We start from the raw sequence: 23,460 nt of genomic DNA on the forward strand, positions 1-23,460 counted from the left end.
AAACTAACACTAAACAGAGGCAAAAGCTAGTGTTACAACTGGGGAAACAAGCGTTTCCTAGTAGCATAAACTGCTTGTGAGAGGAGATCGCAGATTTACAGTTCTGAGCGCTCAGAGCGCTGCCATGTATCACAGCCAGGCTGGCCGGGCCGTGGTAGGGGGGGTACGGGGGGAAAACGCGATATTTGGCAACAACTGAGGTCAGTAGTACAAAGGTAAAGTATGCTAGTTGTAGCTAGAGGATGGTGGTACTGATAGACAATACCAGCTGGAGCCTGCTTGCCCGCGGTTATTCAAAATATACTAAAATCGCAAACGCGACGACCCGCCGTCCTGCCCTTATGGCTGAGCGTCGCAAACGCGACGATCAGCGTTTTAGGGGTTAAAAGTACTCACATTTTCCATTTCCTCCTCATAGAACCTCACTGTACATTCACTGACTTCGCTTCTCTCGAAGACCATAATTTTACTCTTTCCTACATTAAGCTTTAGATTCCGTTTCTTACACACTCCCCCAAACTATCCACCAAGCCTTGCTGCCCCCTTCGTCTTCACTTAACAACACAGTATCATCTGCAAACAACAGTACAGGGAGCTTCCAAACACTGCCTCTCTCATCAAAGCTGCTCCAACATCCACTGCCCTGCCTTGTACCTCTTTTATTATCCCTTCCATATACAGATTGAACAACCATGGAGACATGACACATCCCTGTTTCAATCCAACCTTCAAATAGAAAAATTCACTCAGTTCACTATCCACATGCACTGCAGCCTTGGCACCCTCATATATACTCTTCACGGCATTCAACAACTTCCCATCTACTCCATACATACTTAATACTTTCCACAATCTTTGTCTATCCACCCTGTCATATGCTTTCTCCAAATCCATGAAGGCCGCATACAACTTCTTTTCCTTCTCTAGAAACTTTTCCACTGAAGAGCTAAGAATGAATATCTGATCTACACATACTCTTCCCTTCCTAAAACCTCCCTGTTCTTCTCCAACTAATTCCTCTGTTATTTCCCTAACTCAGTCAGTATGTATCCTACCATATACATTTCCTATTACACTTAGAAGACAAATACCCCTATGATTAACACATACTTCTTTTTCCCCTTTCCTCTGTACAGGGGAATAATTATACCTGACTTCCAGTCCTCTGGGACTCTACCTTCCTCCCAGGCCAATCTGCACATCTTCCACATCCATTCTACTGCTGTCTTTTCCCCATGCTTCAGCATTTCACCACACACTCCATCAATTCCTAGGGCTTTCCCCATTTTAACTTTCTTCATTGCTTCCACAACTTCCATCCTACTGATTTCTTCTTCTCTTCTCTCACATCCCTCCTTCTCCCAGCCATTCCCCAGCCACTTACACTCACATTACTTTCATTCTCTATGTTCAATAATACCTTAAAGTGTTCCCTCTATCTCCTCACTTTTTCTCCCTTCTCCACTAGTAATCTACCATTTTTATCTTTCACTCCCTAACTAACTTCTTTGACACCCTGCCTAACTCTCTTTACCTCTTTCCAAAAAATTTGCATACGTTCCCTCCACTTTACACTCAAATTCCTTCCAAATTCCTCATCCACTCTCTTCTTACTCTCTCTCACCAATCTTTTCAGCTCTCTCTTCCTCTCTATGATATATAACTCATCCATCTATCAACTTCTTCCACACCCCTGTTTCTCATCCACTCACTATATGCTTTCTTCTTTTGTGCCACAGCCACTCTCATCTCTTCATTCCACCATGCTGTTCCTTGCATCTCCTTTCGTCCTCTCATCTCTCCACACACCACCTCACATGTCAAATTAAAGTATGATATCTTGCAATGTAACTACAATAATCTCTTGGAATTGGTACAGTATATGAAGCTGCTTTAGGTAGAAAATACGGCATTATTCACAATGGCACGTAGTCCACAAAGGGCACTACAAATAACTTTGCAAAGCAGAGATCACGGAGATATCCACTGTTGCAGTAGTTTATCCATTATTCAATGCAATAAATATACGTAGTTTAGTTTTCAATTTCCTCTAATGAATTCTGAGATTAATATACTATTCTTACCTGAGCATCTTCCAGATTTAAAAACCATCATTTTATTTCTCCCACCTCTTAGTGTTGAGCTTACTTTTTCATATTACTTTATATGATTCATGGTATTTTAGGGGCTAGTAAGCTAAAAGCATTCCATTTTTAATTTAATTACAAGTTTACAACTTTTCATTCTCAGTTTTTTATTCATTATCTTTTCATTAGGTTATATGAATGAAGTCAGTTTAACCTTTCACCAATACAAATATTTTAATTGCTATTTGGTCTATTACCCAAGTTCATTAGCATATAATGCAATGATATGTACTTTACCATGCACTTTAAATTACATACTGTATTCAACGATCACACAGAAATACTGCAAGTGCTAGAATATCCATTACTGTGTGTGTCAGGAAGCAATTGGTTTCATAAATAATTATATACAGTATATATATTTGTTTACTGATTTCATCAGCATCATCATCGAGACCTCCTTTCCCACCCAAGGGCAGGGTGAGGAGTAGCAATGTCCAGACAGCCCAAAATTGCCCAATCCAATGGGCCACGCTTCCATTCACTCGATCATTCAAGCCCCCGGAATCCTGGCTCTATCGGATGCTCCAAAAACATTCACCACGTTCTGTAGCTTCACATAATCGTATCTGACAGAGTCAATCCAGATGCTGCCACGTTAAAAAGGGGTACCAAAAATCCCTGATCATGCATATCTCCTCACAAAATTCATCCAGCCAGCTCAATCTCCTGTGAGTTCCCTAGCCTCACCGACTTCCAAACCTCTCTTCCTCACACATTCATCCACCATATCTTTCCACCTTCTCCTTGGCCTACCTCACCTCCTCCCTCCTTTGAATTCACTCAGGTATACCTTCTTCACCACTCTATTGTTATCCATTCTCTCCACATGACCATACCATCTCAGTAAACTCTCTTCAATTCTGGTGTCCACCGACTTCCTCACTCCGCATCTTTCACGAATCACATTACTTCGTATCCTATCCACCCTTTGTACTCCACATACAGTACATTCCTCATCAGTCCAATCTCCACTGCTCTTACTCTTGACTTTTCATTTTCATGCAACACCACAGTCACACATCCATATGTTAAAGTTGGCAATAAGACTCCTTCATGTAAGCCTCGTGCAGCTGCAACACTCAAGCCTCTGTTTCTTAACAAGGCCTTCATTGCATCAACTACTTTTCTTCCTTGTGTCACTCTACTTTCAACTTCTTTTGCACATTTTCCTCTCTTTTCTATCACTGTACCCAGGTATCTGAACTCTCTCACCAATTCCAGTCTCTCTCCATTCACTGTTACATTGCACTGGGAGTCACCTTCTCTCTCAATAACTATCACTTTACTCATTTCTACATTTACTCTCAAGGAACGACACTTACAGATATCAGCAAAACTCTGCACTAGTCTACCAAGTTCTTGTCCGGTACTTGCAAGCAGTACTGCATCATCAGCGTACAACAAATCTGAGATATTCCATCCATCACCATTCATTACCAATGCCACCCCTCTCTCAATTACTCGTGTTTTCACTTCTCTCATCACCCCATCCATATATACACTGAACAACCACGGGGACATCACACAACCTTGTCGCATGCCCACACTGATGCCCATTAACCCTGACACATGCTTCATTACCATCATAAAAACTCTTGATGGCACCTAACAGCTTACCCTCTACACCATACATGCGCAAACTTTTCCACAATCCTTCTCTGTCCACTTTGTCATATGCTTTTTCCTGATCCATGAATGCCATAAACACCTTATGGTCCTTCTCATAAACCTTCTCTACTATCTGTCTCACTGCAAATATTTGGTCCACATATCCTCTGCCACTCCTAAAGCCACCCTGTTCATCACTCACTAGGACTTCTGATATCTCTCTTACTTTCTCTATAATAATTCTTTCATATACCTTCCCTACCACACTCAGTAAGCTTATGCCACGATAATTCTTGCACTCACTTCGTTCACCTTTATTTTTGTACAGGGGTACAATCACAGCCTTCTTCCACTCTGCAGGCACAGTTTCACTCATCCATGCCTTCTTACATATCTCCAACAAGCACTTCATTCCATTCTCTCCACTACATAAGTATCTCTGCATACAACTCATCAACCCCACCTGCTTTCCCATTTTTCAGCTGGTTCACAGCACTCTTCACCTGTGCGAGTGTCACGTCTCCTGGCACTGCATTCCTTCTCTGCACACCCCCAAAACCAATCATGTTTACAGCTGCTCTGCTCTCTCTAGCCCCATTCATCAGGCTTTGAAAATATTCTTTCCATCTGGTCCTTACTTCATCTCCATGGGTTAATAATCTACCACCTGCATCCTTCACACCATCCCATTTCTTTCCGTTTTCACTTCTACATATCCGCACCTCTTTCCAGAATAACTTTCTATTTTCAGAGTAGTTCGCATTCATTTTTCTTCCTAGATCCTCATTTACCTCCTTCTTTTTCCTCTTCACTAGTCTCTTTACGTGCTTCTTGCTCTCAACATATTCAGTTCTTATTTCAACTGAACTCCTATCCTGTAACCACTTTACCCACTTCTTCCTCTTTTCCTCCACCACTCTCTTTACCTACTCATCCCACCATGCCATACCTGATTTAATTCTCAAAATATAGCTTTGCATGTGGCTTCAAAATGCTTACTGGCCACCCCCTCATGTGGGGATGTGGGAGTAGGGGGGCCTCCTAAATAGCCTATGCCCCCCCCAAGGAAAACTGAAATGACACCCCTGGGAGTCAGTCGTTTGCAGTTTTGCCTTTTGCTGCTAGGAGGAGTCAGCAGCACCCCTTGAGTTGGTGTGGCCCCGGCCATGTCTGTGAGTGGACGTGTTCCTGAGCTGCGCATACTATTGTAACGTGGTGTGTAGGTGATTTGGCGGTTTTGCACTGGCGCAGCAATGTCACGTCAATGTTGATCGTTTTCTTTGATATCCAAGGGATTGCTCACAAGGAATTTGTCCCACCCGGTCAATCTGTCAGTGGAAAGTTTTACTGTGAAGTTTTGCAGCGTCTGAGGGAGAACATCCGCCGCAAATGTCCAGAGCAGTAGGAGAACAAGGACTGGGTCCTGCATCGTGACAACGACCCCATCCACACATCAATTGTCGTCAGGCAGTTCCTGGCTTCCACTAACACAGTAGTCATTCCCCACCCACCCGATTCGCCTGACCTTGTCCCCTGTGACATTTTCCCGTTTCCCAAGATGAAATTATAACTGAAAGGGCGTCAATTTGACTCCACTGAGGAGATCCAGACAGAATCGCAGGAGGTGCTCAAGACCATCATGCCTAAAGCCTTCCAGGGATGCATGGACTTGTGGAAAAAATGCTGGGACCACTGTAAACATGCCCAAGGACACTAACTCGAAGGTGACAGTGAGAACTAGGTGATAAGGTAACTTATTTTCCTACAATATTCAAATTACTGGAACTTTTGGGTAGCACCCTGTATTTTGCATCCTATCCACTCTCTATACTCCACATACATTCCTCAGCAGTCTCATCTCCACTGCTCTTACTACTGACTTTTAATTTTCGTATCACACCATAGTCTCACATCCATATGATAAAGTTGGCACTAACACTCCTGCATGTTAGCCTCGTGCAACTGCAACACTCAAGCCTCTGTTTCTTTATCAAGGCCTTCATAGCACAAGCTACTTTTCTTCCTTGTGTCACTCTGCTTTCCACTTCTTTTGCACATTTTCCTCTCTTTTCAATTACTGTACCCATGTATTTGAACTCTCTCACCAATGCCAGGCTCTCTCCATCCACTGTAACATCACACTGAGAGTTACCTTTTCTCTCAATAACCATCACTTTATTCTTTTCTACAATGACTCAAGACACAATGCTCACAGACATCTACAAAACTCTGCACTAGTCTACAAAGCTCTTGTCTGATATTTGCAAGTAGCACATCATCAGAATAAAACAAATTTGAGATATTCCATCCATCACCATTCGTTACCAACACCATCCCTCTCTCCATTACTTGTGTTTTTACTTTTCCCATCACCCATCCACATATACTGTATATTGAACAGCCATGGGGACATCACACAACCTTGTCGCTTGCCCACAATGATTGTGAAACATTCACTTAGATGCCCATTTACCCATACATTTGCCTGACTACCATCATAAAAACTCATGATGGCACCTAGCAGCTTACCATCTACATCGTACATACGCAAAAACCTTCCAAAATCCTTCTTTATCTACTTTGTTGTATACTTTTTCCAGATCCATAAATGCCATAAACACCTTATTGTCCTTCTCAGAAGCCTTCTCCACTATCTGTCTCACTGCAGATATTTGGTCCACACATCCTCTGCCACTCCTAAAGCCACCTTGTTTGTCACTCACTAGGATTTCTGATATCTCTCTTACTTTATAGTAATTCTTCCATATACCTTCCCTACAACACTCAATAACCTACCATCACGACAGTTCTTGTACTCGCTTCACTCACCCTTTTTTTGTACAGGGGTACAATCACTGCCTTTTTCTACTCTACTGGCACAGTTTCACTTGTCCATGCCTTGTTGCATATCTCCAACCAGCACTTCATTCCACTCTCTCCACTACACTTAATCATTTCCGCATACACCTCATCAACCCCAGCTGTTTTCCCATTTTTCAGCTGCTTCACAACTTTCTTCACCTCTGTGAGTGTCACACTTCTTGGAACTGCATTCTTTCTCTGTACACCCCCAAAACCAATCACGTTAACAGTCACTTTGATCTCTCCATTCCCATTCATCAAACTTACAAAATACCCTTTCCATCTGGTCCTTACTTCATTTCCATGGGTTAATAACCTGCCACTTACATCCTTCACACTTTCACATTTCTTTCCACCGTCACTTCTACATTTCTGCACCTCTTTCCAGAATAGCTTCCTATTTTCAGAGTAATCTGCATTCATTTTTCTTCCTAGATCATCATTTATCTCATTCTTTTTCCTCTTCACTAGTCTCTCATGTGCCTCTTGCTCTCATTATATTCAGTTCTTATTTCAACTGAACCCCTGTAAAGTATCCACTCTAGCCACTTCTTCCTCTTTTCCCCCCACTGCTCTCTTAATTAACCTCTTCATCCCACCATGCTGTGCCTTTCTTCTTTGTTGTTTCTCTTGCCACACCACACACCACTTTAGCATTCCAAACTAAGAAATCCCTATATGCATTCCACAAGCTGTCCTGATCCATTTCACTCCAATTCACTGACTAACTCCTCCCCTACTCTGGCCCTGTATTCATCATAATAATAATAATCTATCAATCTGTTGGGTAGGCTGTAGCACCAGCTGATCAGGATGGTGCTCCCAAAGGGAAATGGGAATGCTGGTGATTGGGAGAGTGGCAGCTCCTGTTTCACTAGCTACCAGAATATTTGATCATCCTCCTTTGCTGACCTTTTCAGTGTGATACTAACCTGGACAGAAGACCAGCATACTTTCCCAAACACTTTCCTCTAACTATCTCATGCACTACCCTACATGTGCTTTACATATCACACAATGTCTCCCACTATGCCATAGGGGTTGACACCAGCAAGGGTATGTGGCCAGAAAAATTTGCCCCTGCTAGCTAGTGGGAGACCTATTGAAAGTAGGCATGACGAGGTCTTCGTCAGCATAGATTTTGGGGCCAGGATAGGATGGGACTCGGACCTGTGCTAGAGGGTACAGGGCATTGCAGTTCCCAGGCTGCCGCTTCCACCCAACAGAAAAGGGCCTGAATCTGCGAGTAGTGTCCCAGGAGGCTGCCCTGTCTGTGGGTGTATAATGTGGGGCAATTACAGTGCCAAGGCATGTTTGGAGGATGTCTCTGTAGCTGTCCTGGCAGGATGCCCCAAGGCCACTGCCACAGCCACTGGTCATAGCTGGTGGGCTATAGGTCTCAGATTCCATGCCTGAACTTAGGACTGTGCGAGTGAATGAGGCCTGTGGTCTGTCTTGCCCCATTATTTTTGCTAATTATGACAAAAAGGAGAAAAATCAAAGCAAGCCTGAGGAAACTAGATCACCAATGGAGATTAGAGTGGCATCATGGAATGTGGGTAGTTTGAGGGGTAGAGTGGGGGAAGTGGCTGAGGCATTCAGTAGGAGGTGGGTGGATGTTGGATGTGTGCAGGAGGTTAGATACAGGGATGGATCAGCCATAATGATTGCTAGGAGAGATTGCTGATACAAGATAATCAGGCAGGGTAGGGTAGATGGATATGGGGGTATGGGTGCGTTGGTTTTGGAGAAATGGGTGGAATAAGTCATAAACGTACTGAAAAAGACTGAAAGGATAATAGTAGAGAAAATCTTGTTCAGTGGGGTCACACATTCAATTATATCAGTGTATGCGCCACACACTAGACTGGATGATTTAGAAAAAAGATAGATTCAAGGATAGCTTAATACATGTGGTAAGTGGTATGGGGGATGATGAAATTATACTTTTCAGGGAGGCCTTAAATGGTCATGAAGGTGAAGTACCTCAAGGTTAAGAAGGGGTACACAGGGGACATGTATGCATATGGTGCAAGCAATGATGAAGGGGGAAGGATACTTGAGCTTGGGGAGGCAATGAACACGACTGTATGCAACACACATTTCAGGAAAAGTGGGAGTAGGATGATAACATAATCTTCGAGAGATAGTAGCCGGACAGACTGTTTCCTGGTCAGGAGGGCTGATACTGTAGGAGGTGGTGCGGGGAATGAGGAATGTATGCAGCAACACTAGTGATGGCCAAACAGGATGCCACTGACAGAAGTGTTAATGAACAGTACAGAGCTCTGGAGGAACAATCTCCTGAGAGCTACTGATTCAGTGGGTGGATGGACAAAGGTCCCCCAAGACATAAGGTAACTTTGTGGTGGGATGAGGGTGTAGAAAAGAGGTGGTAACAATGAGGAACACTTGGCTGCCAAACACAGGGCTAGAAAAGAGGTTTACAGGGCAAAATCTGAGTCTCAGAGACTTTTACATGATAACATAAATATTGTGGAAAGGAAGAATATGATTTTTAAGGTGGCAATTAGCAGCGCTGGGCAGGTGCGCAAACACTTGCGCAAAGCGCAACTGCGCACCATTGCGCTCCGGTGAATATCGTTTGCGCATTGCGCACCGCACGAGACCATGCACAATACAGTTGTTACTCGTTTTATGATGGGGTTACATCAGGTCTTACCTTATTGTATACCGATTTTATCGTAAATCAGGAGATTGAAACCCATTATAAAAGGGAGGTTACGTCATCTCATCTTCCCAAAGTCATCTAACCAAGACTGAACCACAAATGACAACCAACCTTCATTCCTTCCTGTGTTGGTCCAAGTCGTCCCCCCCGAGGCTGGGGGACAGCCTGTGCTTACAGGCACTGGTGGTCAGCCTCTAAGTCAGACAGGAACAGGTTAGGGGGAGGGGAATCCAGCCCATACCTGCACCAACCTTAGCACTGAGACCCATACCTGCACCAACCATAGCACTGGGGCTGACACTGGCACTGACCTTACCACTGAGCACACAAATCCACAGAAGTAATCCCTTAATTTACGCGAACTTTCTTCACGCGACTTTGGTTATCCACGAATTTTTTGTACAATAATGAAAACATAAAATTATAGATACACAAGTTTACACTGCTTGAGGGCTGGAGGTCATCTGCCCGCCTCGGTCTCGCTGGCCGTCCCTTCTCACCTCCCTCTAACTGCACCCCCCCCCCCAACCACTGATGTCACAGAGGCATAAACTAGCTGGTCAACACCCTCTCACACACACACACACACGCACACACCACTGAGAAATACATAGATAATATAACATTGACAAATACATAGATAACATGACATTACAAAATCACACTTAACAACACCAAACTCATCCCTGCTGACCGCACCAAAACCATTTCCATAGGTCACTTACGCTCTGAAACTAAAGTTCTCCTAGTCAGTGACAACCTTGATATGAGAGGCATACAATTCTATGCAGCACCCTGTTCCAATACACAACACCTCTGTCATTTTATGACAGACATGCACAATGCACTTAGGCACATACAACAATCAGCACATAAACATTATCTACAACAATATTCCACCTCCATATATTCCAACACTAGCAATGCTAGCAACACTAGCAATATGAAACAAATGAAAAAAACACTTACATATGAGTATTCACTTCATGCAAAAGGAAATACAACTACTATACCACAACACCATACAACAACCCCCTCCTGACATCCACCCATAGGAGGTGTCCTAAAATTAAAGTGACTGAGTTCACCTAGCTGGACTTAGATCAGGAAACAGCCCAGCCTTCATCATCATCATAAATTTAAGATGACATCATAAAAGATGGTGGTACAGTATACCCTAGGTGGAGCAAAGCAGCTGCAGCACCCACTCAGGTGCCAAATCTCCTCATTTTCCCCTGCATCTTGTCAAAGGAAAGGTCCCCGTTCCAGCTCTCATTATGCACTACGTACCACAAGGGGGTGCCAGTTCCCTGAGCAGTGTATGTACAGTACTGTACTGTACCCATAAAATGGTCCCATAGAAGCAAATACTTACCTGTGGTAAATGAATCTGCTTGAATGGACAGACCAGAGTTAAGAAACAACAAATACTCCAAGAAAAAGAAAGAACTACCCTAGTAATATTATGTCACTCCCATTCAAAGGGATATCTGCTTTCACAGCTGCTGCAAAAATGATTTTCTCTCTCTCTCTCTGACAACTTACCTTACTCTTAAGGAGCTTGATCACAGTGAGAGTTGAAAGGATGATGGACGACTTAGAAACTTCCACCACAGTCCTGACTGTGTTGACTGTAGACTGTAGATTTTGAGGATGCGGGGGTCTTATGGTAACAGGAACAGCCCCAACATACAAGCAGCCATAGAAGGCTGCAATAAGGTCCACTCCAGGTGGGTATATTAGAGCCACATGATCTCCCGTGTTGATGTGGCCTTTTTCCAACAGCAAACAGCCCACTCTTTCAGCTTTTTTGTGCAACTGGGCACAAGTTAAGGATGTGGCTACTTGTCCTTTGGAGTTCAGAAGGGTTAGAATTTCATGATTTTCTGTAGTTGTTGCTCTCCACTTCAGGATATCTGCGATGAACTGGGGATGCTGAAAGGACATATTAGGGTAACTACTTTATACACTTAGTCCTATTAAATATGAACACCCTAATGATGACAGGACAACAGATTATTATACTGTACATGAGATCAAAATTAAACCAAGTAATTCGACATACGAAATAGCGCTTCTTTAGACATACAGAAAGGAAAGTTCTAGATTTACAGCTCTATTTTGAAATTACTGTATTCATGAACTACATGCTAAGGGATCTTTGTATGCAGCATGTGTTAGGAGTGTAATACTGTTTGGTAGTGAGACCTGGGCAGTAAAGAAAGAGGATATTCACACGCTCAACCGTACAGAAATGACAATGATTAAGTGGATGTGCAATGCGTCCCTGCTTGCAAGGCCTGGGGGGGTTGGGTTTACGATGGATGAGTTGAGAGGTAGGATGGGATTGGAGTGTATTGGTGTTGTGATGAGGAGAGGTAGATTGAGGTGGTTTGGGCATGTGGAGAGGATGGGGGATGATGATTGGGTGCAGAAACTGGGAAATGTTAATATTGGGGTGGGGTTGCGAGGGGCAGACCGAAAAAAATTTAGGACAAGGTCATTAAGTGTGACCTCAGGTTAAGGGACTAAACAGGGAGGCTGCCACAGATCAAGCAGCACGGAGAACCACCATTAGGTGACCTAGGCTGATGCATGCAAGCATGCTGAAGCCTTCGAAAACGAAACAAAAAAAACAAAACTAAACTGAAATGATGACTAACCCTCCTCATGCCATCATCATTATCCATGAGTCCCAGTTCACGGCCTTGCGCACTAGCGAGTCTGTTGCCTTGTACCAAGTTGCCTACCATCACACTTGCAGGACCAACATCTGGAAATAGAACCATTCTTATATCTACAGCTCATTATTATTATTATTAAAACTTCATGATGTTTGGGTAGCATTAACTTAATTCATGCTTTAAATAAAAAAAGCAGGGGGGAGGGCTTACATAAATACAGTAATCCCTAGTTTATCCAACATAACAGAGCCAAAGGTATGTCTGGGTAATGGATCCATCCAGATAAAGGACTTCTCCCCTGGCCTCCCTTCATACATAACCTAGCTTTGAAAGCCAGTGAAAAAGGCCACTACAGTACATTGCACAACACTTGTCCTTATTGTTTAACACTATTCTATCTGGTCATGCAGACCTATAAACCACAGTCAAGCAATTACTATGGTCAAGCAGACCCATCAACAAGAGACAAGCAATTACCATGGTCAAGCAGACCCATCAACCACAGACACGCAATCACCACTGTAGGGCCATACACTGCAGTGACATGAAAAGAACTTGAAAAAAAACAGCTACACAAGAAAAATGCAGTGGGATCACAAAACATAATGGTAAATTGAAATAAAACCATGGTACAGTACGGTAAGCTACAATAAAATTAACATCAACATTCACGATTCGACTATCCCACATCAGTCTTACCCAAGATCTCCTGCTTCTCCAAAGTCAACATTACCCTCTTCCTTTTCCCTGGTGAAGGGGCCATCACACATCTTTGGAAGAGGCATGCAAGGAATAGCAAGGCCTGAAGCAGGTGGGGAACCACCACAAAAGCCAGCATGTGCACCGCCATAACAACCGTTGGAGAGGAGCAGTTTACGAGACAATCGCCGGGCGGGAGCTGAGAAAGATCAAGCAGGTCTCTAGCAGACACTGAGTAAACTACTGAGCCAGACAGTGTGGCGTCACTGGGCTATTCCCATCCGGCTAGGCAAGAAATGTTCGCATGGTCAAAATTTCCAACCAGATGCAAGGATTTTGTTTGGATAAGAAGGCAAAATGTTCGAATAATGGTTTTGAGCAGTCAGATGACAGTCCGGGTAATGGATTGTCCAAGTAATGGCCGTCCATATACTTGAGGGATTACTGTACAAAAAAGCCATTATAAAGGCCTAATCACTTTCAACTACTTGGCTAATGCTTCTCCCACATACTGTATCTAGATCAAAAAGTATATTAAACACCTTCCCAAAACATAAATGTTGCAACAATGTACTATACAGTACACATAGTATACATAAATACAAAAACACGTGCACAACACACAGCAACAGCAGCACAGTACAACCTCCCAAATCCAATTTCCAATAACCTCCAAAATATTTTTTTATGCAATAGAGGGATATTGATATCATCCCTCTTCACACAATTAATATACACTTAAAGACACAGTTTATTCGTGGACAAGAAGAGCAACAGATCATATATTACTAATACGGTCTGTTCAAAAAGTATCCAACTTTAGGCTCTAAAACAAAATACATAGCTAACCTATTGAGCTTGGACAGAATCCCCCTCAAAGACACACACTCTGACTTGACACACACAACCCAGTGTTCTTTCCACTGCCAGAACCATTTTTCAAAGTCAGCTTTTGGTATCTCCTGCAGGTGGTTCATCGCATTCGCCAGGATCTCTTCTCCCGGATGAATGTTGCTCAAGACATGTTGGACTTTCTGAAGACGTTACCACTGGAGAAGAGACCAGGGTGTAGCAGTATGACCCAGAAACCAAAGCACACTCGTCCCAGTGGATGCATGCAGGGTCGCCTCAGCCAAAAAAAGCACAACATGTCCGCAGCAAGGTGAAATGCACTCGCATTTTGACAGTTTTTTTTTACCATTGTGGTGTTGTGCATCACAAATATGCACCAGAAGGTCAGACTGTCAACAGACATTACTACCTCAAAATTGTCCATCATCTTCGTGACGCAGTTCAGCAAAAGAGATCAGCCCTTCGTAAAGTGGCAGGTTGGAACCCACACCATGACAACACCACTGCCCATTCTTCTCAACTGATTCAGGAATTTTTGGTCAAACACAATATCCCACAGGTCCGGCAGGCTCCCTGCTCACCAGACATGGCTCCATGCAACTGTTGGTTATACCCCAACCTCAAAACTCCGCTGAAGGATTCCCGATTTGAGACGAGAGAAGAGATCACAATGAATGCGATGAAGCACCTGCAGGAGATACCAAAAACCAACTTTGAAAAATATTTCAGGCAATGGAAAGAATGCTAGGGTATTTGTGTCAAGTCAGAAGAGGCCCCCTTTGAGGGGGATTAGTGTCCTTGCTGAACAGGCTAGCTATTTATTTTTGTTAAAGCCAAAGGTTTGGTACTTTCTGAACAGACCTCATACAAGGCATTTCACTGCAGTTACTGTTTATTAATCTGTAGATTATTTTTTACATTATTTTTCTCAGTAATCATTATGATTCTACTTTTTACAATATTCCGTATTTCAAAAGCCTTTGGACTCAAAGTATTTCAAATCTGAAAGTTTGTGTTATGACAGTAGTAGTAGCTGTTGCCCCAGGTTTGTTTGAAAGATGAACCTGGTGGACTGGAGAATGAAGGTGCTCTTTTCCTACAGTCCTCTGTCCTCCTCCTGGGGGACACGGAGTTAAGAACATTTATATACTGGGGCAGAGGCAATGCTTGCTTAAATTGGTGTCACCACATAAAGGCATCCATCTCCAGCATCCACACCACAAAAACACACACACTAGAGCCAGCTACATCTGCCAGAAGTCACACCATACTTGGCTGCCACTGCACTAGTATCTGTCATTGTTACTGAGTAACCTCAATCTGTTGGCCAAGCAGACTCATCAAAAAGAGGTAATCAATCACTCCTGCAGGGTCATTCCATGCACCAATGTTCTCCTGTGGCAGACAGTGATCTGTCATGGCAAGGAACATGGAAGAATGTGGACCTTTGGTTTCTGGGTGTATGTTGCATTTGTCTCTCCACCCAGTTAACAGGGGTATCATACTAGGCTCCATTTCATTATGTAATTTCAGTACATTAAGATCCCAGCTTACATCACACTCAACTTGTGTCAATCTTAAGGTTACAACAGTCCACAACAAGGAAATTTTAACAAACAAAATAATGAAGAAATAAATGTAAAGCTTGGGTTTTAAAGTGTTGCTGTCTGTCACAAGATCTCTCTGGTGTTTTCCCGCCAGAACACCAAGCCACAACCCCATCCCCAGCTTCATCCCTGGACTCCCCTGATCCAGTGCCTTCCACAACACCACCTCAGTAATGTGTCAAGCAGGTATGTGTTACACTGACTTTAGCATCTTCATTAATCAATTACTTATTCAAAGAGTGAAATAATTTTTTCCCCTGAGCAAAAAATAAAATAAAAGAATAAATAACCGTCAAACTCAATGTTACCAATGCCTACACTATCGTACCAGTAATGATGTTACAGCTTATGTTTTTTTTTTAAAGGCAATAATCTACTATAAAGTTTATTGAATGACAGAGTAACAAAACTGCTTGGGTATATTGGTGTTAACGAATAAAATGTGTGTTGGCAGTGTGCACGAGTGTGAAGATGATGGAAGAGTGAGAAAGTGGGAACCTAACTCAGCTGCCACCACCGTTGCCACGAACACTAGAAACCCACCTGACAGAATTTGTGTTGCAGGGATGGCTCAGTCTGCCGGTGTGGCACAAGGACTAATAAATCAGTAAATGATGCAGGACAGACATTGCTAATCCTGAGTTATCTCTCCAACAATGGGAAATAATCCGGCAGAGTGGGAGGAGCACTGTACTTGGACCACCTTCTACAGTATATTGTACAGTTTATTTAACCCAATAAACAAACAATTTGGCAATAAAGAAACTAATCTGACACTATATTTTACTGTCCCTGTACTTTATGTACACGACATTATCGGTAATACAATTACAGTATAACAATGTACGTTATTCTGTCTGGCTGTTGCTACTCCTCACTCTGCCCTAGGGTGGGATAGGAGGTCCAGATGATGATGATGATCTTCTGAGTTTTAGTAAATGAAAAAAAACAGTGGATACTGATGACATGTAGTTTGGTTTTATACCAGGCAAAGGGACCACTGATGCCATATTAATTGTTTGACAGCTTCAGCGAAAATATATAGGAAAGAAAAGGGATCTGTACTTTGTTTCTGATGATTTGGAGAAGGCTTTTGACAGAGTCCCTAGAGAGGTGGTGAAGTGGGCAATGAGAAAGCTTGGGATTGTGGAGTGGCTGGTCAGAATGGTCATGGTTATGTATGTGGGGACTCGCATCCGGGTGAAAGTGAATGGAAATTTGAGTGATGATTTTTCCACGAATATAGGTGTGCATTAGGGGTCAGTCATAAACTCGTTGTAGTAGTAGTAGTAGTAGTAGTAGCTCCCTAGGGAGTCTGGCCAAACAGCCCCAAGTCCCTGAGGAAGGCCATGGCCGAGACCAGGCTTTCCCAGAGAGCTCTCAAGGAGTGTATGCTGTGTTGTTGGTGCAGGTGATTGTGTGCAATGCAGTCTTCCATAATATGTGGTGCTGTGTTGCATCCTGGATAGACATCAGCGACGGAGTCATCCAGCCTCTTCTGATAACTTATGAGGGTTGGATGGTGCCCACATCTCTGCCTGGCCAGGTGGACACTGTCCTCACGAGGGAGGTGGGATTCAGAAGGGCGGATATCAGGAGGCCATGAATGCAGTGTGCACTGTCTTTAAGTGACTGAATGGAATGGCAAGTGATTTGAGCATTGATATGCTTCTGGAAGCTGGTTTGAGGTGGGCGAGAGGGGAGAAATGACAATATTTGTGTGCTTGTTGTTTTGATGTTCCTTGGTGTGTGTGGATGTGCTACCATGTACTGTTGTGGATGGTGTGGGTTTGTGGAAGGTGCGGCACGAATTTGTGTCTTTCTCACGTCTAGATGATCCTTGATTTTGAGGACTTTGGTTTCTTGGTGTAGGTAGTCTGTAGGTGTAGTAGCTGTGCAGCCTGCGATTACTCTTAGGGTCTTGTTCCATATGGTCTGTAGGGTGTTGCAGTGTATTTCAGTGAGGATAGAAGCCCAAGCAGGACTTGCACAGTTCATCACTGAATGTATATGTTGTCTGTATACTGTGGTGGCGGTTGCTTTGTTGTGTCCATATATTTTATGGGCAAATGACCTTAGGGCATTGAATCTTGTCTCTCTCATGTCTAGATGATCCTTGACTTTGAGGACCTTGGTTTCTTGGTGTAGGTGGTTTGCAGGTGTGGTAAACCCACCACAAATTGGCTTACGACCTACACACAGAATTGCTATGGGAGAGTTGTCTGTCTTTGCTTTGTGTTTCCCTCTCTACCAAGTGAATTTTTTGGGCAACAAGTAACTGGAAACTCCTCTGCTATTGGCGGGAGGTGGTGAAACACTCGCACGTCAGTGCTCGCCCAGAAACGAGAGGGGGAGTATATGTTCCCGTCGCTCCAAACTTGCACCTCCCTCTTTTTTTGTATGCATTACTGTTTGCCCTGTATTTTCCTAGAGTTGAGATGTCATGCCTGGAAAGTACTGCTCAAGGGATGAGAGGGTCCGTATCATTGCATGGAGGCAGGATAATGTCCCTATCAACACGCTTTATGAACGTACTGGACGTGCAAAGTCGACCGTCATGAAGATTCTTGTTGCAGCGCGCATGGCCTGCCACCTGACGTCGTACCAGAGCACAAGCATGGCGGTGAAAAGACGATGACGACTTACAGAGGTACAGATACACTTCTGAAGAGGGAAGTACAGTAATCAAGAATCCTCGACTGACAGCAGCAGAATTGAAGAGAATGCATCCCCAGCTGTTACAAGACGCCTCAATTCAAACTATCCAACACAGCTTGCAGAAGGAGCTGGGTTTGCCAAGCCGCACTGCAGCTAAGAAACTGCTTCTCACTGACCACATGAAGAAGCAGCACATTCAGTTTGCCAAGAAGTTTGCACACTGGACATCGGATGAGTGCAGAAAAGTTGTTTTCCGACGAAAGCACATTTCAAGTGTTCCAGGTGCGTTCTACCAAGGTTCGTCGCCCTGCCTCCCGTAGTTGATATGACCCTGCTTACACGGTGCCGACTGTTAAGCATCCACAATCAGTAATGGTATGGGGGTGTTTCTCAGGTGAAATGGGAAGGGGAAGCTTCTACTTTTCCTAAGAACTTGATGAATGGTGGCCGGTACATTCAAGTTCTGAAAGATAATTTGTTAAACTTTTTTGCTATTCATAGGTGAGACTTTTTCATGCACGATTCAGCTCCATGTCACAAGTCAAGAAAGGTGACAAAATGGCTTCAGGATAATTGGACTGAGGTCCTCGACTGGCCTGGCAACAGTCCGGATCTAAATCCAATAGAAAACTGCTAGGCAAAGATGAAGAAAATCATGGCAGTGAAGAAGACACCCAGTCTGGACAAGCTCAAGACCGAACTGACAAATGTTTGGTGCAAAGAAATGTCCTTAGACTTTAGAAGTGATTCCATGCCAAAATGCATCCAACTGGTCCTGAAAAACAAGGGAAACATGATTTCATAATAATGAATGGCATTTCAGGATCAAACATTGTGATATACTATGATTTCTGTGTTTTTTAATACCATGTGGGGGGAGGTTCTAAGTCAATTTGCAGTGCCTGCATATACATAAATATACAGTATATATATACCGGTATATATATATATATATATATATATATATATATATATATATATTAGTGCCCCTCCCTGTAAAACAATTGACTCTAAGCCCTTGGCCACCCCGTTTGGGATACATGGCGTCTGGCAATGAATGAATGAATGAATGTATATATATATATATATATATATATATATATATATATATATATATTGTATATATATATTTATATATATATATTGTATATATATATTTATATATATATATTGTATATATATATTGTATATATATATATATATATATATATATATATATATATATATATATATATATATATATTGTATATATATATATATATATATATATATATATATATATATATATATATATATATATATATATATATATATATATATATATATATATATATATATATATATATATATATATATATATATATATATATATATATATATATATATATATATATATATATATACATATATATATATATATATATATATATATATATATATATATATATATATTTAGAAACTCCCTGTACTGTTGTTTGCAGATGATACTGTGTTGTTGAGTGAAGACGAAGGGGAGCTGCAAGGCTTGGTGGATGAGTTTGAGAGAGTATGTAAGAAACGGAACCTAAAGGTGAATGCAGGGAAGAGTAAAGTGATGGTCTTTGAGAGAGGTGAAGTTAGTGAATGTACAGCGAAGTTAGATGGTGAGGAATTGGAAAATGTGAGTACGTTTAAATATTTGGGTAGTGTGATGAGTAAGGATGGAGGTTTGGAGGGTGAAGTGCTTGAAAGGGTACAGCAGGGAAGAAAGGTTGCTGGTTCCTTGAAAGCAGTGATAAGAAACAGGGAAGTGAGCATGGAAGTGAAAAAGTTACTACATGACAGTATTGTGATACCAACTCTAATGTATGGAAGTGAAGCTTGGACATTGTTGGAAGGACACAAGTCAAGAGTGAGAGCAGTGGAAATGAGTTATTTAAGAGGAGCCTGTGGAGTCACTTGGAGAGACAGGCTGACGAATGAGGATATAAAGAAGCGTCGTGGTGTGGATGTGGATGTGATAGGAAGCGTTATGAGGAACACACTGAGGTGGTTTGGCCATGTGGAGAGGATGGAGGGTGAAAGACTGACGAAGAGAGTGTATGTGAGTGAGGTGGAGGGGGGAAGAGGGAGGGGGAGGCCGAGGATGAGATGGAGGGATGGGGTGGAGAGGTATATGAGAGAGAGGGTGTGAGTTGGGAGCAGGGCAGTGAAATGGCGGGGGACAGGGCGACTTGGAGGCGATTTGTTTGTGGCCACCCCAAACGGGATTGAGGCGTCTGGCAATAGATAGATAGATAGATATATATATATATATATATATATATATATATACTCGTATGTATGTAGTGTATATACAAAGTAAGTATATACTGTATATCTAAATTCAATACTGTATATATACACTAGAGAGAGAGAGAGAGAGGAGCCACAATGTTTGTTTGCTTCTCCTTCAATCATACCCAAACCAATGGCCAGAAACCCCCAGATCCATATATATTCCAAATCAGGGTGACCCTAGGAAGATTATAGGGGGGTCAAAATTCAGATCTGGGTAAATTGAGATCATCGGTAGAGTGCTCGCATTTTTGGCCAGGGCAATGTCTGGTACCCCTGCAGCCCAATTTTTGGCATGGAGACTCACATGGCCTCCAGTTTGGACATAGGCTATATTAGGTTGGCCATCAAGGTCACTGGAGGCCACTGGTCAGAAGTCAATTGAGGTCACCAGTAATACACGCTCAAACAACTGGACCCAGCAGCCCAATTTTTGGTATAGAGACTCATATGAACTCCAGTTCAGACACATGCTATATGAGGTTGACCTCCGACGTCATCTGAGGTCAGTGGTATGACACACTCAAATGACCAGACCCAGCAGCCCAATTTTTGACATGGAAACTCACATGACCTTTAGTTTGGACAAAAGCCATGTGAGGTGAACCTATTAGGTCATTTGAGGTCACCAGTCAGAGGTTATTTGAGGTCACCGCTAACAGTAAAGAAGTGTGCACAAATACTGTGCATTCGTCTGCAAAGGCTGAAACAGAAAGTTCCTGGAGCTCTTATAACCCCTCTTCAAACGTATAATATGTACATGGTCTTTCTGGAGTAGAAAAAAAGACAAGTAGAACAAACAGGCTTAGGGTGTTCGCCTCCAAGGCCCGGGCAATGCTGGGTACCCCTGCTAGTGTGTTTTTGTAGTATACAGGAATTGAGCAATCCTCGTGTTGTCCTGTCTCCAGATCCACAATTATCAAGTCTACCTTTACACACATGAATGTTTTTCTCATGCACCACCTCTTCGTCTACGTCGTTCCAAATATTTATGTACCTGTATTTACCTAATATACCTAATCGTGATATACACGGAATGTGCTATGCTCGTGGATTTCCGTCACTGTTTCTCAATAGGTCAAATTTAGCTTTAAACTCATTTAAGTTTTTAGACTGGACAATCTCTTTGTCCAGGCTATTCCATAAGTCTATACTTCTGTAAGGAAAGCTATATTTCTTGATATCCTTCAAGCAGCTTGACTTTTTCAATTTCATTCTGTGTCCTCTTGTTCCTCTCTTATCCCATACAAACAGATCTTCTTTGTCAATTTGATCTACTCCCACCATGGTCCTCAACACTGCAATCACATCTCTCCTCTTTCTCCTTTCCTCTAAGAAAGGCAAATCCAACTTTTCCAGCCTCTCTCTGTATGACAGGTCTGCCAGACTGGGGACCATCTTGGTTGCTGTTCTTTGTATTCTCTCAATCTTGTTTATATCTTTCTTTTTGTGTGGGGACCACACTACCGCTGCATATTCTAACCTGGGGCGGATCATGGCCACTATTAATTTTTTCATCATCTCCTCATCCATATAATGAAACGTTACTCTTACGTTAGTCAAGAGTTTATAGGTCTCTCCAACTATCTTGTTAATGTGCTTTTCTAGTGACAAACTATCTTGGACCAGCACTCCCAAATCTTTCTCTTCTCTCATTTTTGTGATTAATTCATTACCCAACAAATAATTCAGTAATGGCCTCCTGGTACTTTTACCCATTCCCAATACAGTAAAAGTCCTATTATTCGGCAGCTGATTGTTCGGTAGATCCAACATTTCGGCAGTTTTGAGAAATAGTCCCATTTATGAAAATCACTGATTGTTCGGCAGATGTCCAGAATCATCAAATCCCGCTGTGGCAGGGAACAGTTTAAGGATTTGAATTTCATAGAAATCAGACTTTGCTGATCTACCAGAAGACCCGCCGACATGTCATAAAAATACCCCCGCTAATACCAATACACCAGTCCTGTATGAGACAGCCCTAGCATGTATTCAGTATGGACAGTGAGTGTTAGCGCCGAAGTGGTGACATGTAGAGGTGTACGGTACGCAGGAGGACTACTGGGCCTTGAAATCAGGCTGTGAAGCCTATGCCCAGAGTCGAACACATAAAAAAAAAAAAAAAAAAAAAATCTCGGCAGTCTAGGAAGTGTTATCTGTGGCTTGTAGGCCTAACGTTTCATTACACTTCTGTATGTTCACTAATTTCTATATTTTTATTCAGATTCAGGTATGGTACTGTATTGATTACAATATTACAATATTACAAAATATCATACAGTACATGACTTGGAGAAAGCTTATGACAGAATAGATAGGAAAGGTATGTGGAAGGTATTAAGAATATATGGAGTGGAGGGGAAATTGTTGAGTGCTGTGAAGAGTATGTACGAGGGAGCTAGGGCTACGGTGCGAGTGGATGGTGAGCTGAGTGAGTTCTTTGATCTCAATGTGGGACTGAAACAGGGGTGTGTAATGTCTCCATGGCTATTTAAGATATATATGGATGGGGTCGTAAAGGAGGTACAAGGTAGGGCAGTGGATGTGGGGGTGGCCCTAATGAATGAGGGTGAAATTTGGAAGCTTCCGGTGTTGCTGTTTGCTGATGATACAGTATTGTTGAGTGAAGATGACTGGGAGTTGCAAGGTTTGGTGAATGAATTTGGGACAGTGTGTAGGAGGAGGAAGCTGAAAGTTAATGTAAACAAAAGTAAAGTTATGGTGTTTGAGAGGAATGAAGTCACAGAGTGTGCAGTGAGGTTGGATGGTGAGGATATGGAGAATGTGAGTGCATTCAAGTACTTGGGTAGTGTGATGAGTAAGGATGGAACTTTGGGGGATGAAGTACGTGAAAGGGTACAGCAGGGAAGGAAGGTTGTTGGCACACTGAAAGCAGTGATGAGAAATAGGGAGGTGAGTATGGAAGTTAAGAAGTCACTGCATGATGGTATTGTGATCCCTACCCTGACGTATGGAAGCGAGGCGTGGACCTTGCAAGAGGGGAACAAGTCAAGAGTGAGAGCAGTGGAAATGAGTTACTTGAGAGGAGCATGTGGAGTGACATGGAGGGACAGGTTGACGAATGAAGAAGTGAAGGAAAGTTGTGGGGTAGATGTGGATGTGGTTGAAAAGATTAGGAGAAATACACTGAGGTGGTTTGGACATGTGGAGAGGATGGAGAATGAAAGACTGACTAAGAGGGTGTATGTAGGTGAGGTGGAGGGAGGGAGACGGAGGGGTAGACCGAGGATGAGGTGAAGGGATGGAGTTGAGAGGTATATGAGGGAGGGGGGGGTGAGTTGGGGGGAGGGGAGTCAAATGGTGGGTGA

General features: G+C 42.7%; 1 protein-coding gene across 1 annotated transcript in view; it reads right to left on the reverse strand.

The window, feature by feature from the left end:
• DIP2 (disco-interacting protein 2) overlaps positions 1–23,460 on the reverse strand; it is a 611,941-nt gene that overhangs the window by 51,347 nt on the left and 537,134 nt on the right. Inside the window, exons 20-21 of the mRNA XM_080266752.1 lie at positions 11,976–12,085; positions 10,858–11,247 (exon numbers count right to left, since the gene is read on the reverse strand). Coding sequence (XP_080122878.1) covers positions 10,858–11,247; positions 11,976–12,085 — 500 coding nt within the window. The remainder of the gene's footprint in view (positions 1–10,857; positions 11,248–11,975; positions 12,086–23,460) is intronic.

Source organism: Coenobita brevimanus, chromosome 22, assembly GCF_032717465.1.
Source record: "Coenobita brevimanus isolate Jiangsu-jjx chromosome 22, ASM3271746v2, whole genome shotgun sequence".
In the NCBI taxonomy this organism is placed as follows: Eukaryota; Metazoa; Arthropoda; class Malacostraca; order Decapoda; family Coenobitidae; genus Coenobita; species Coenobita brevimanus.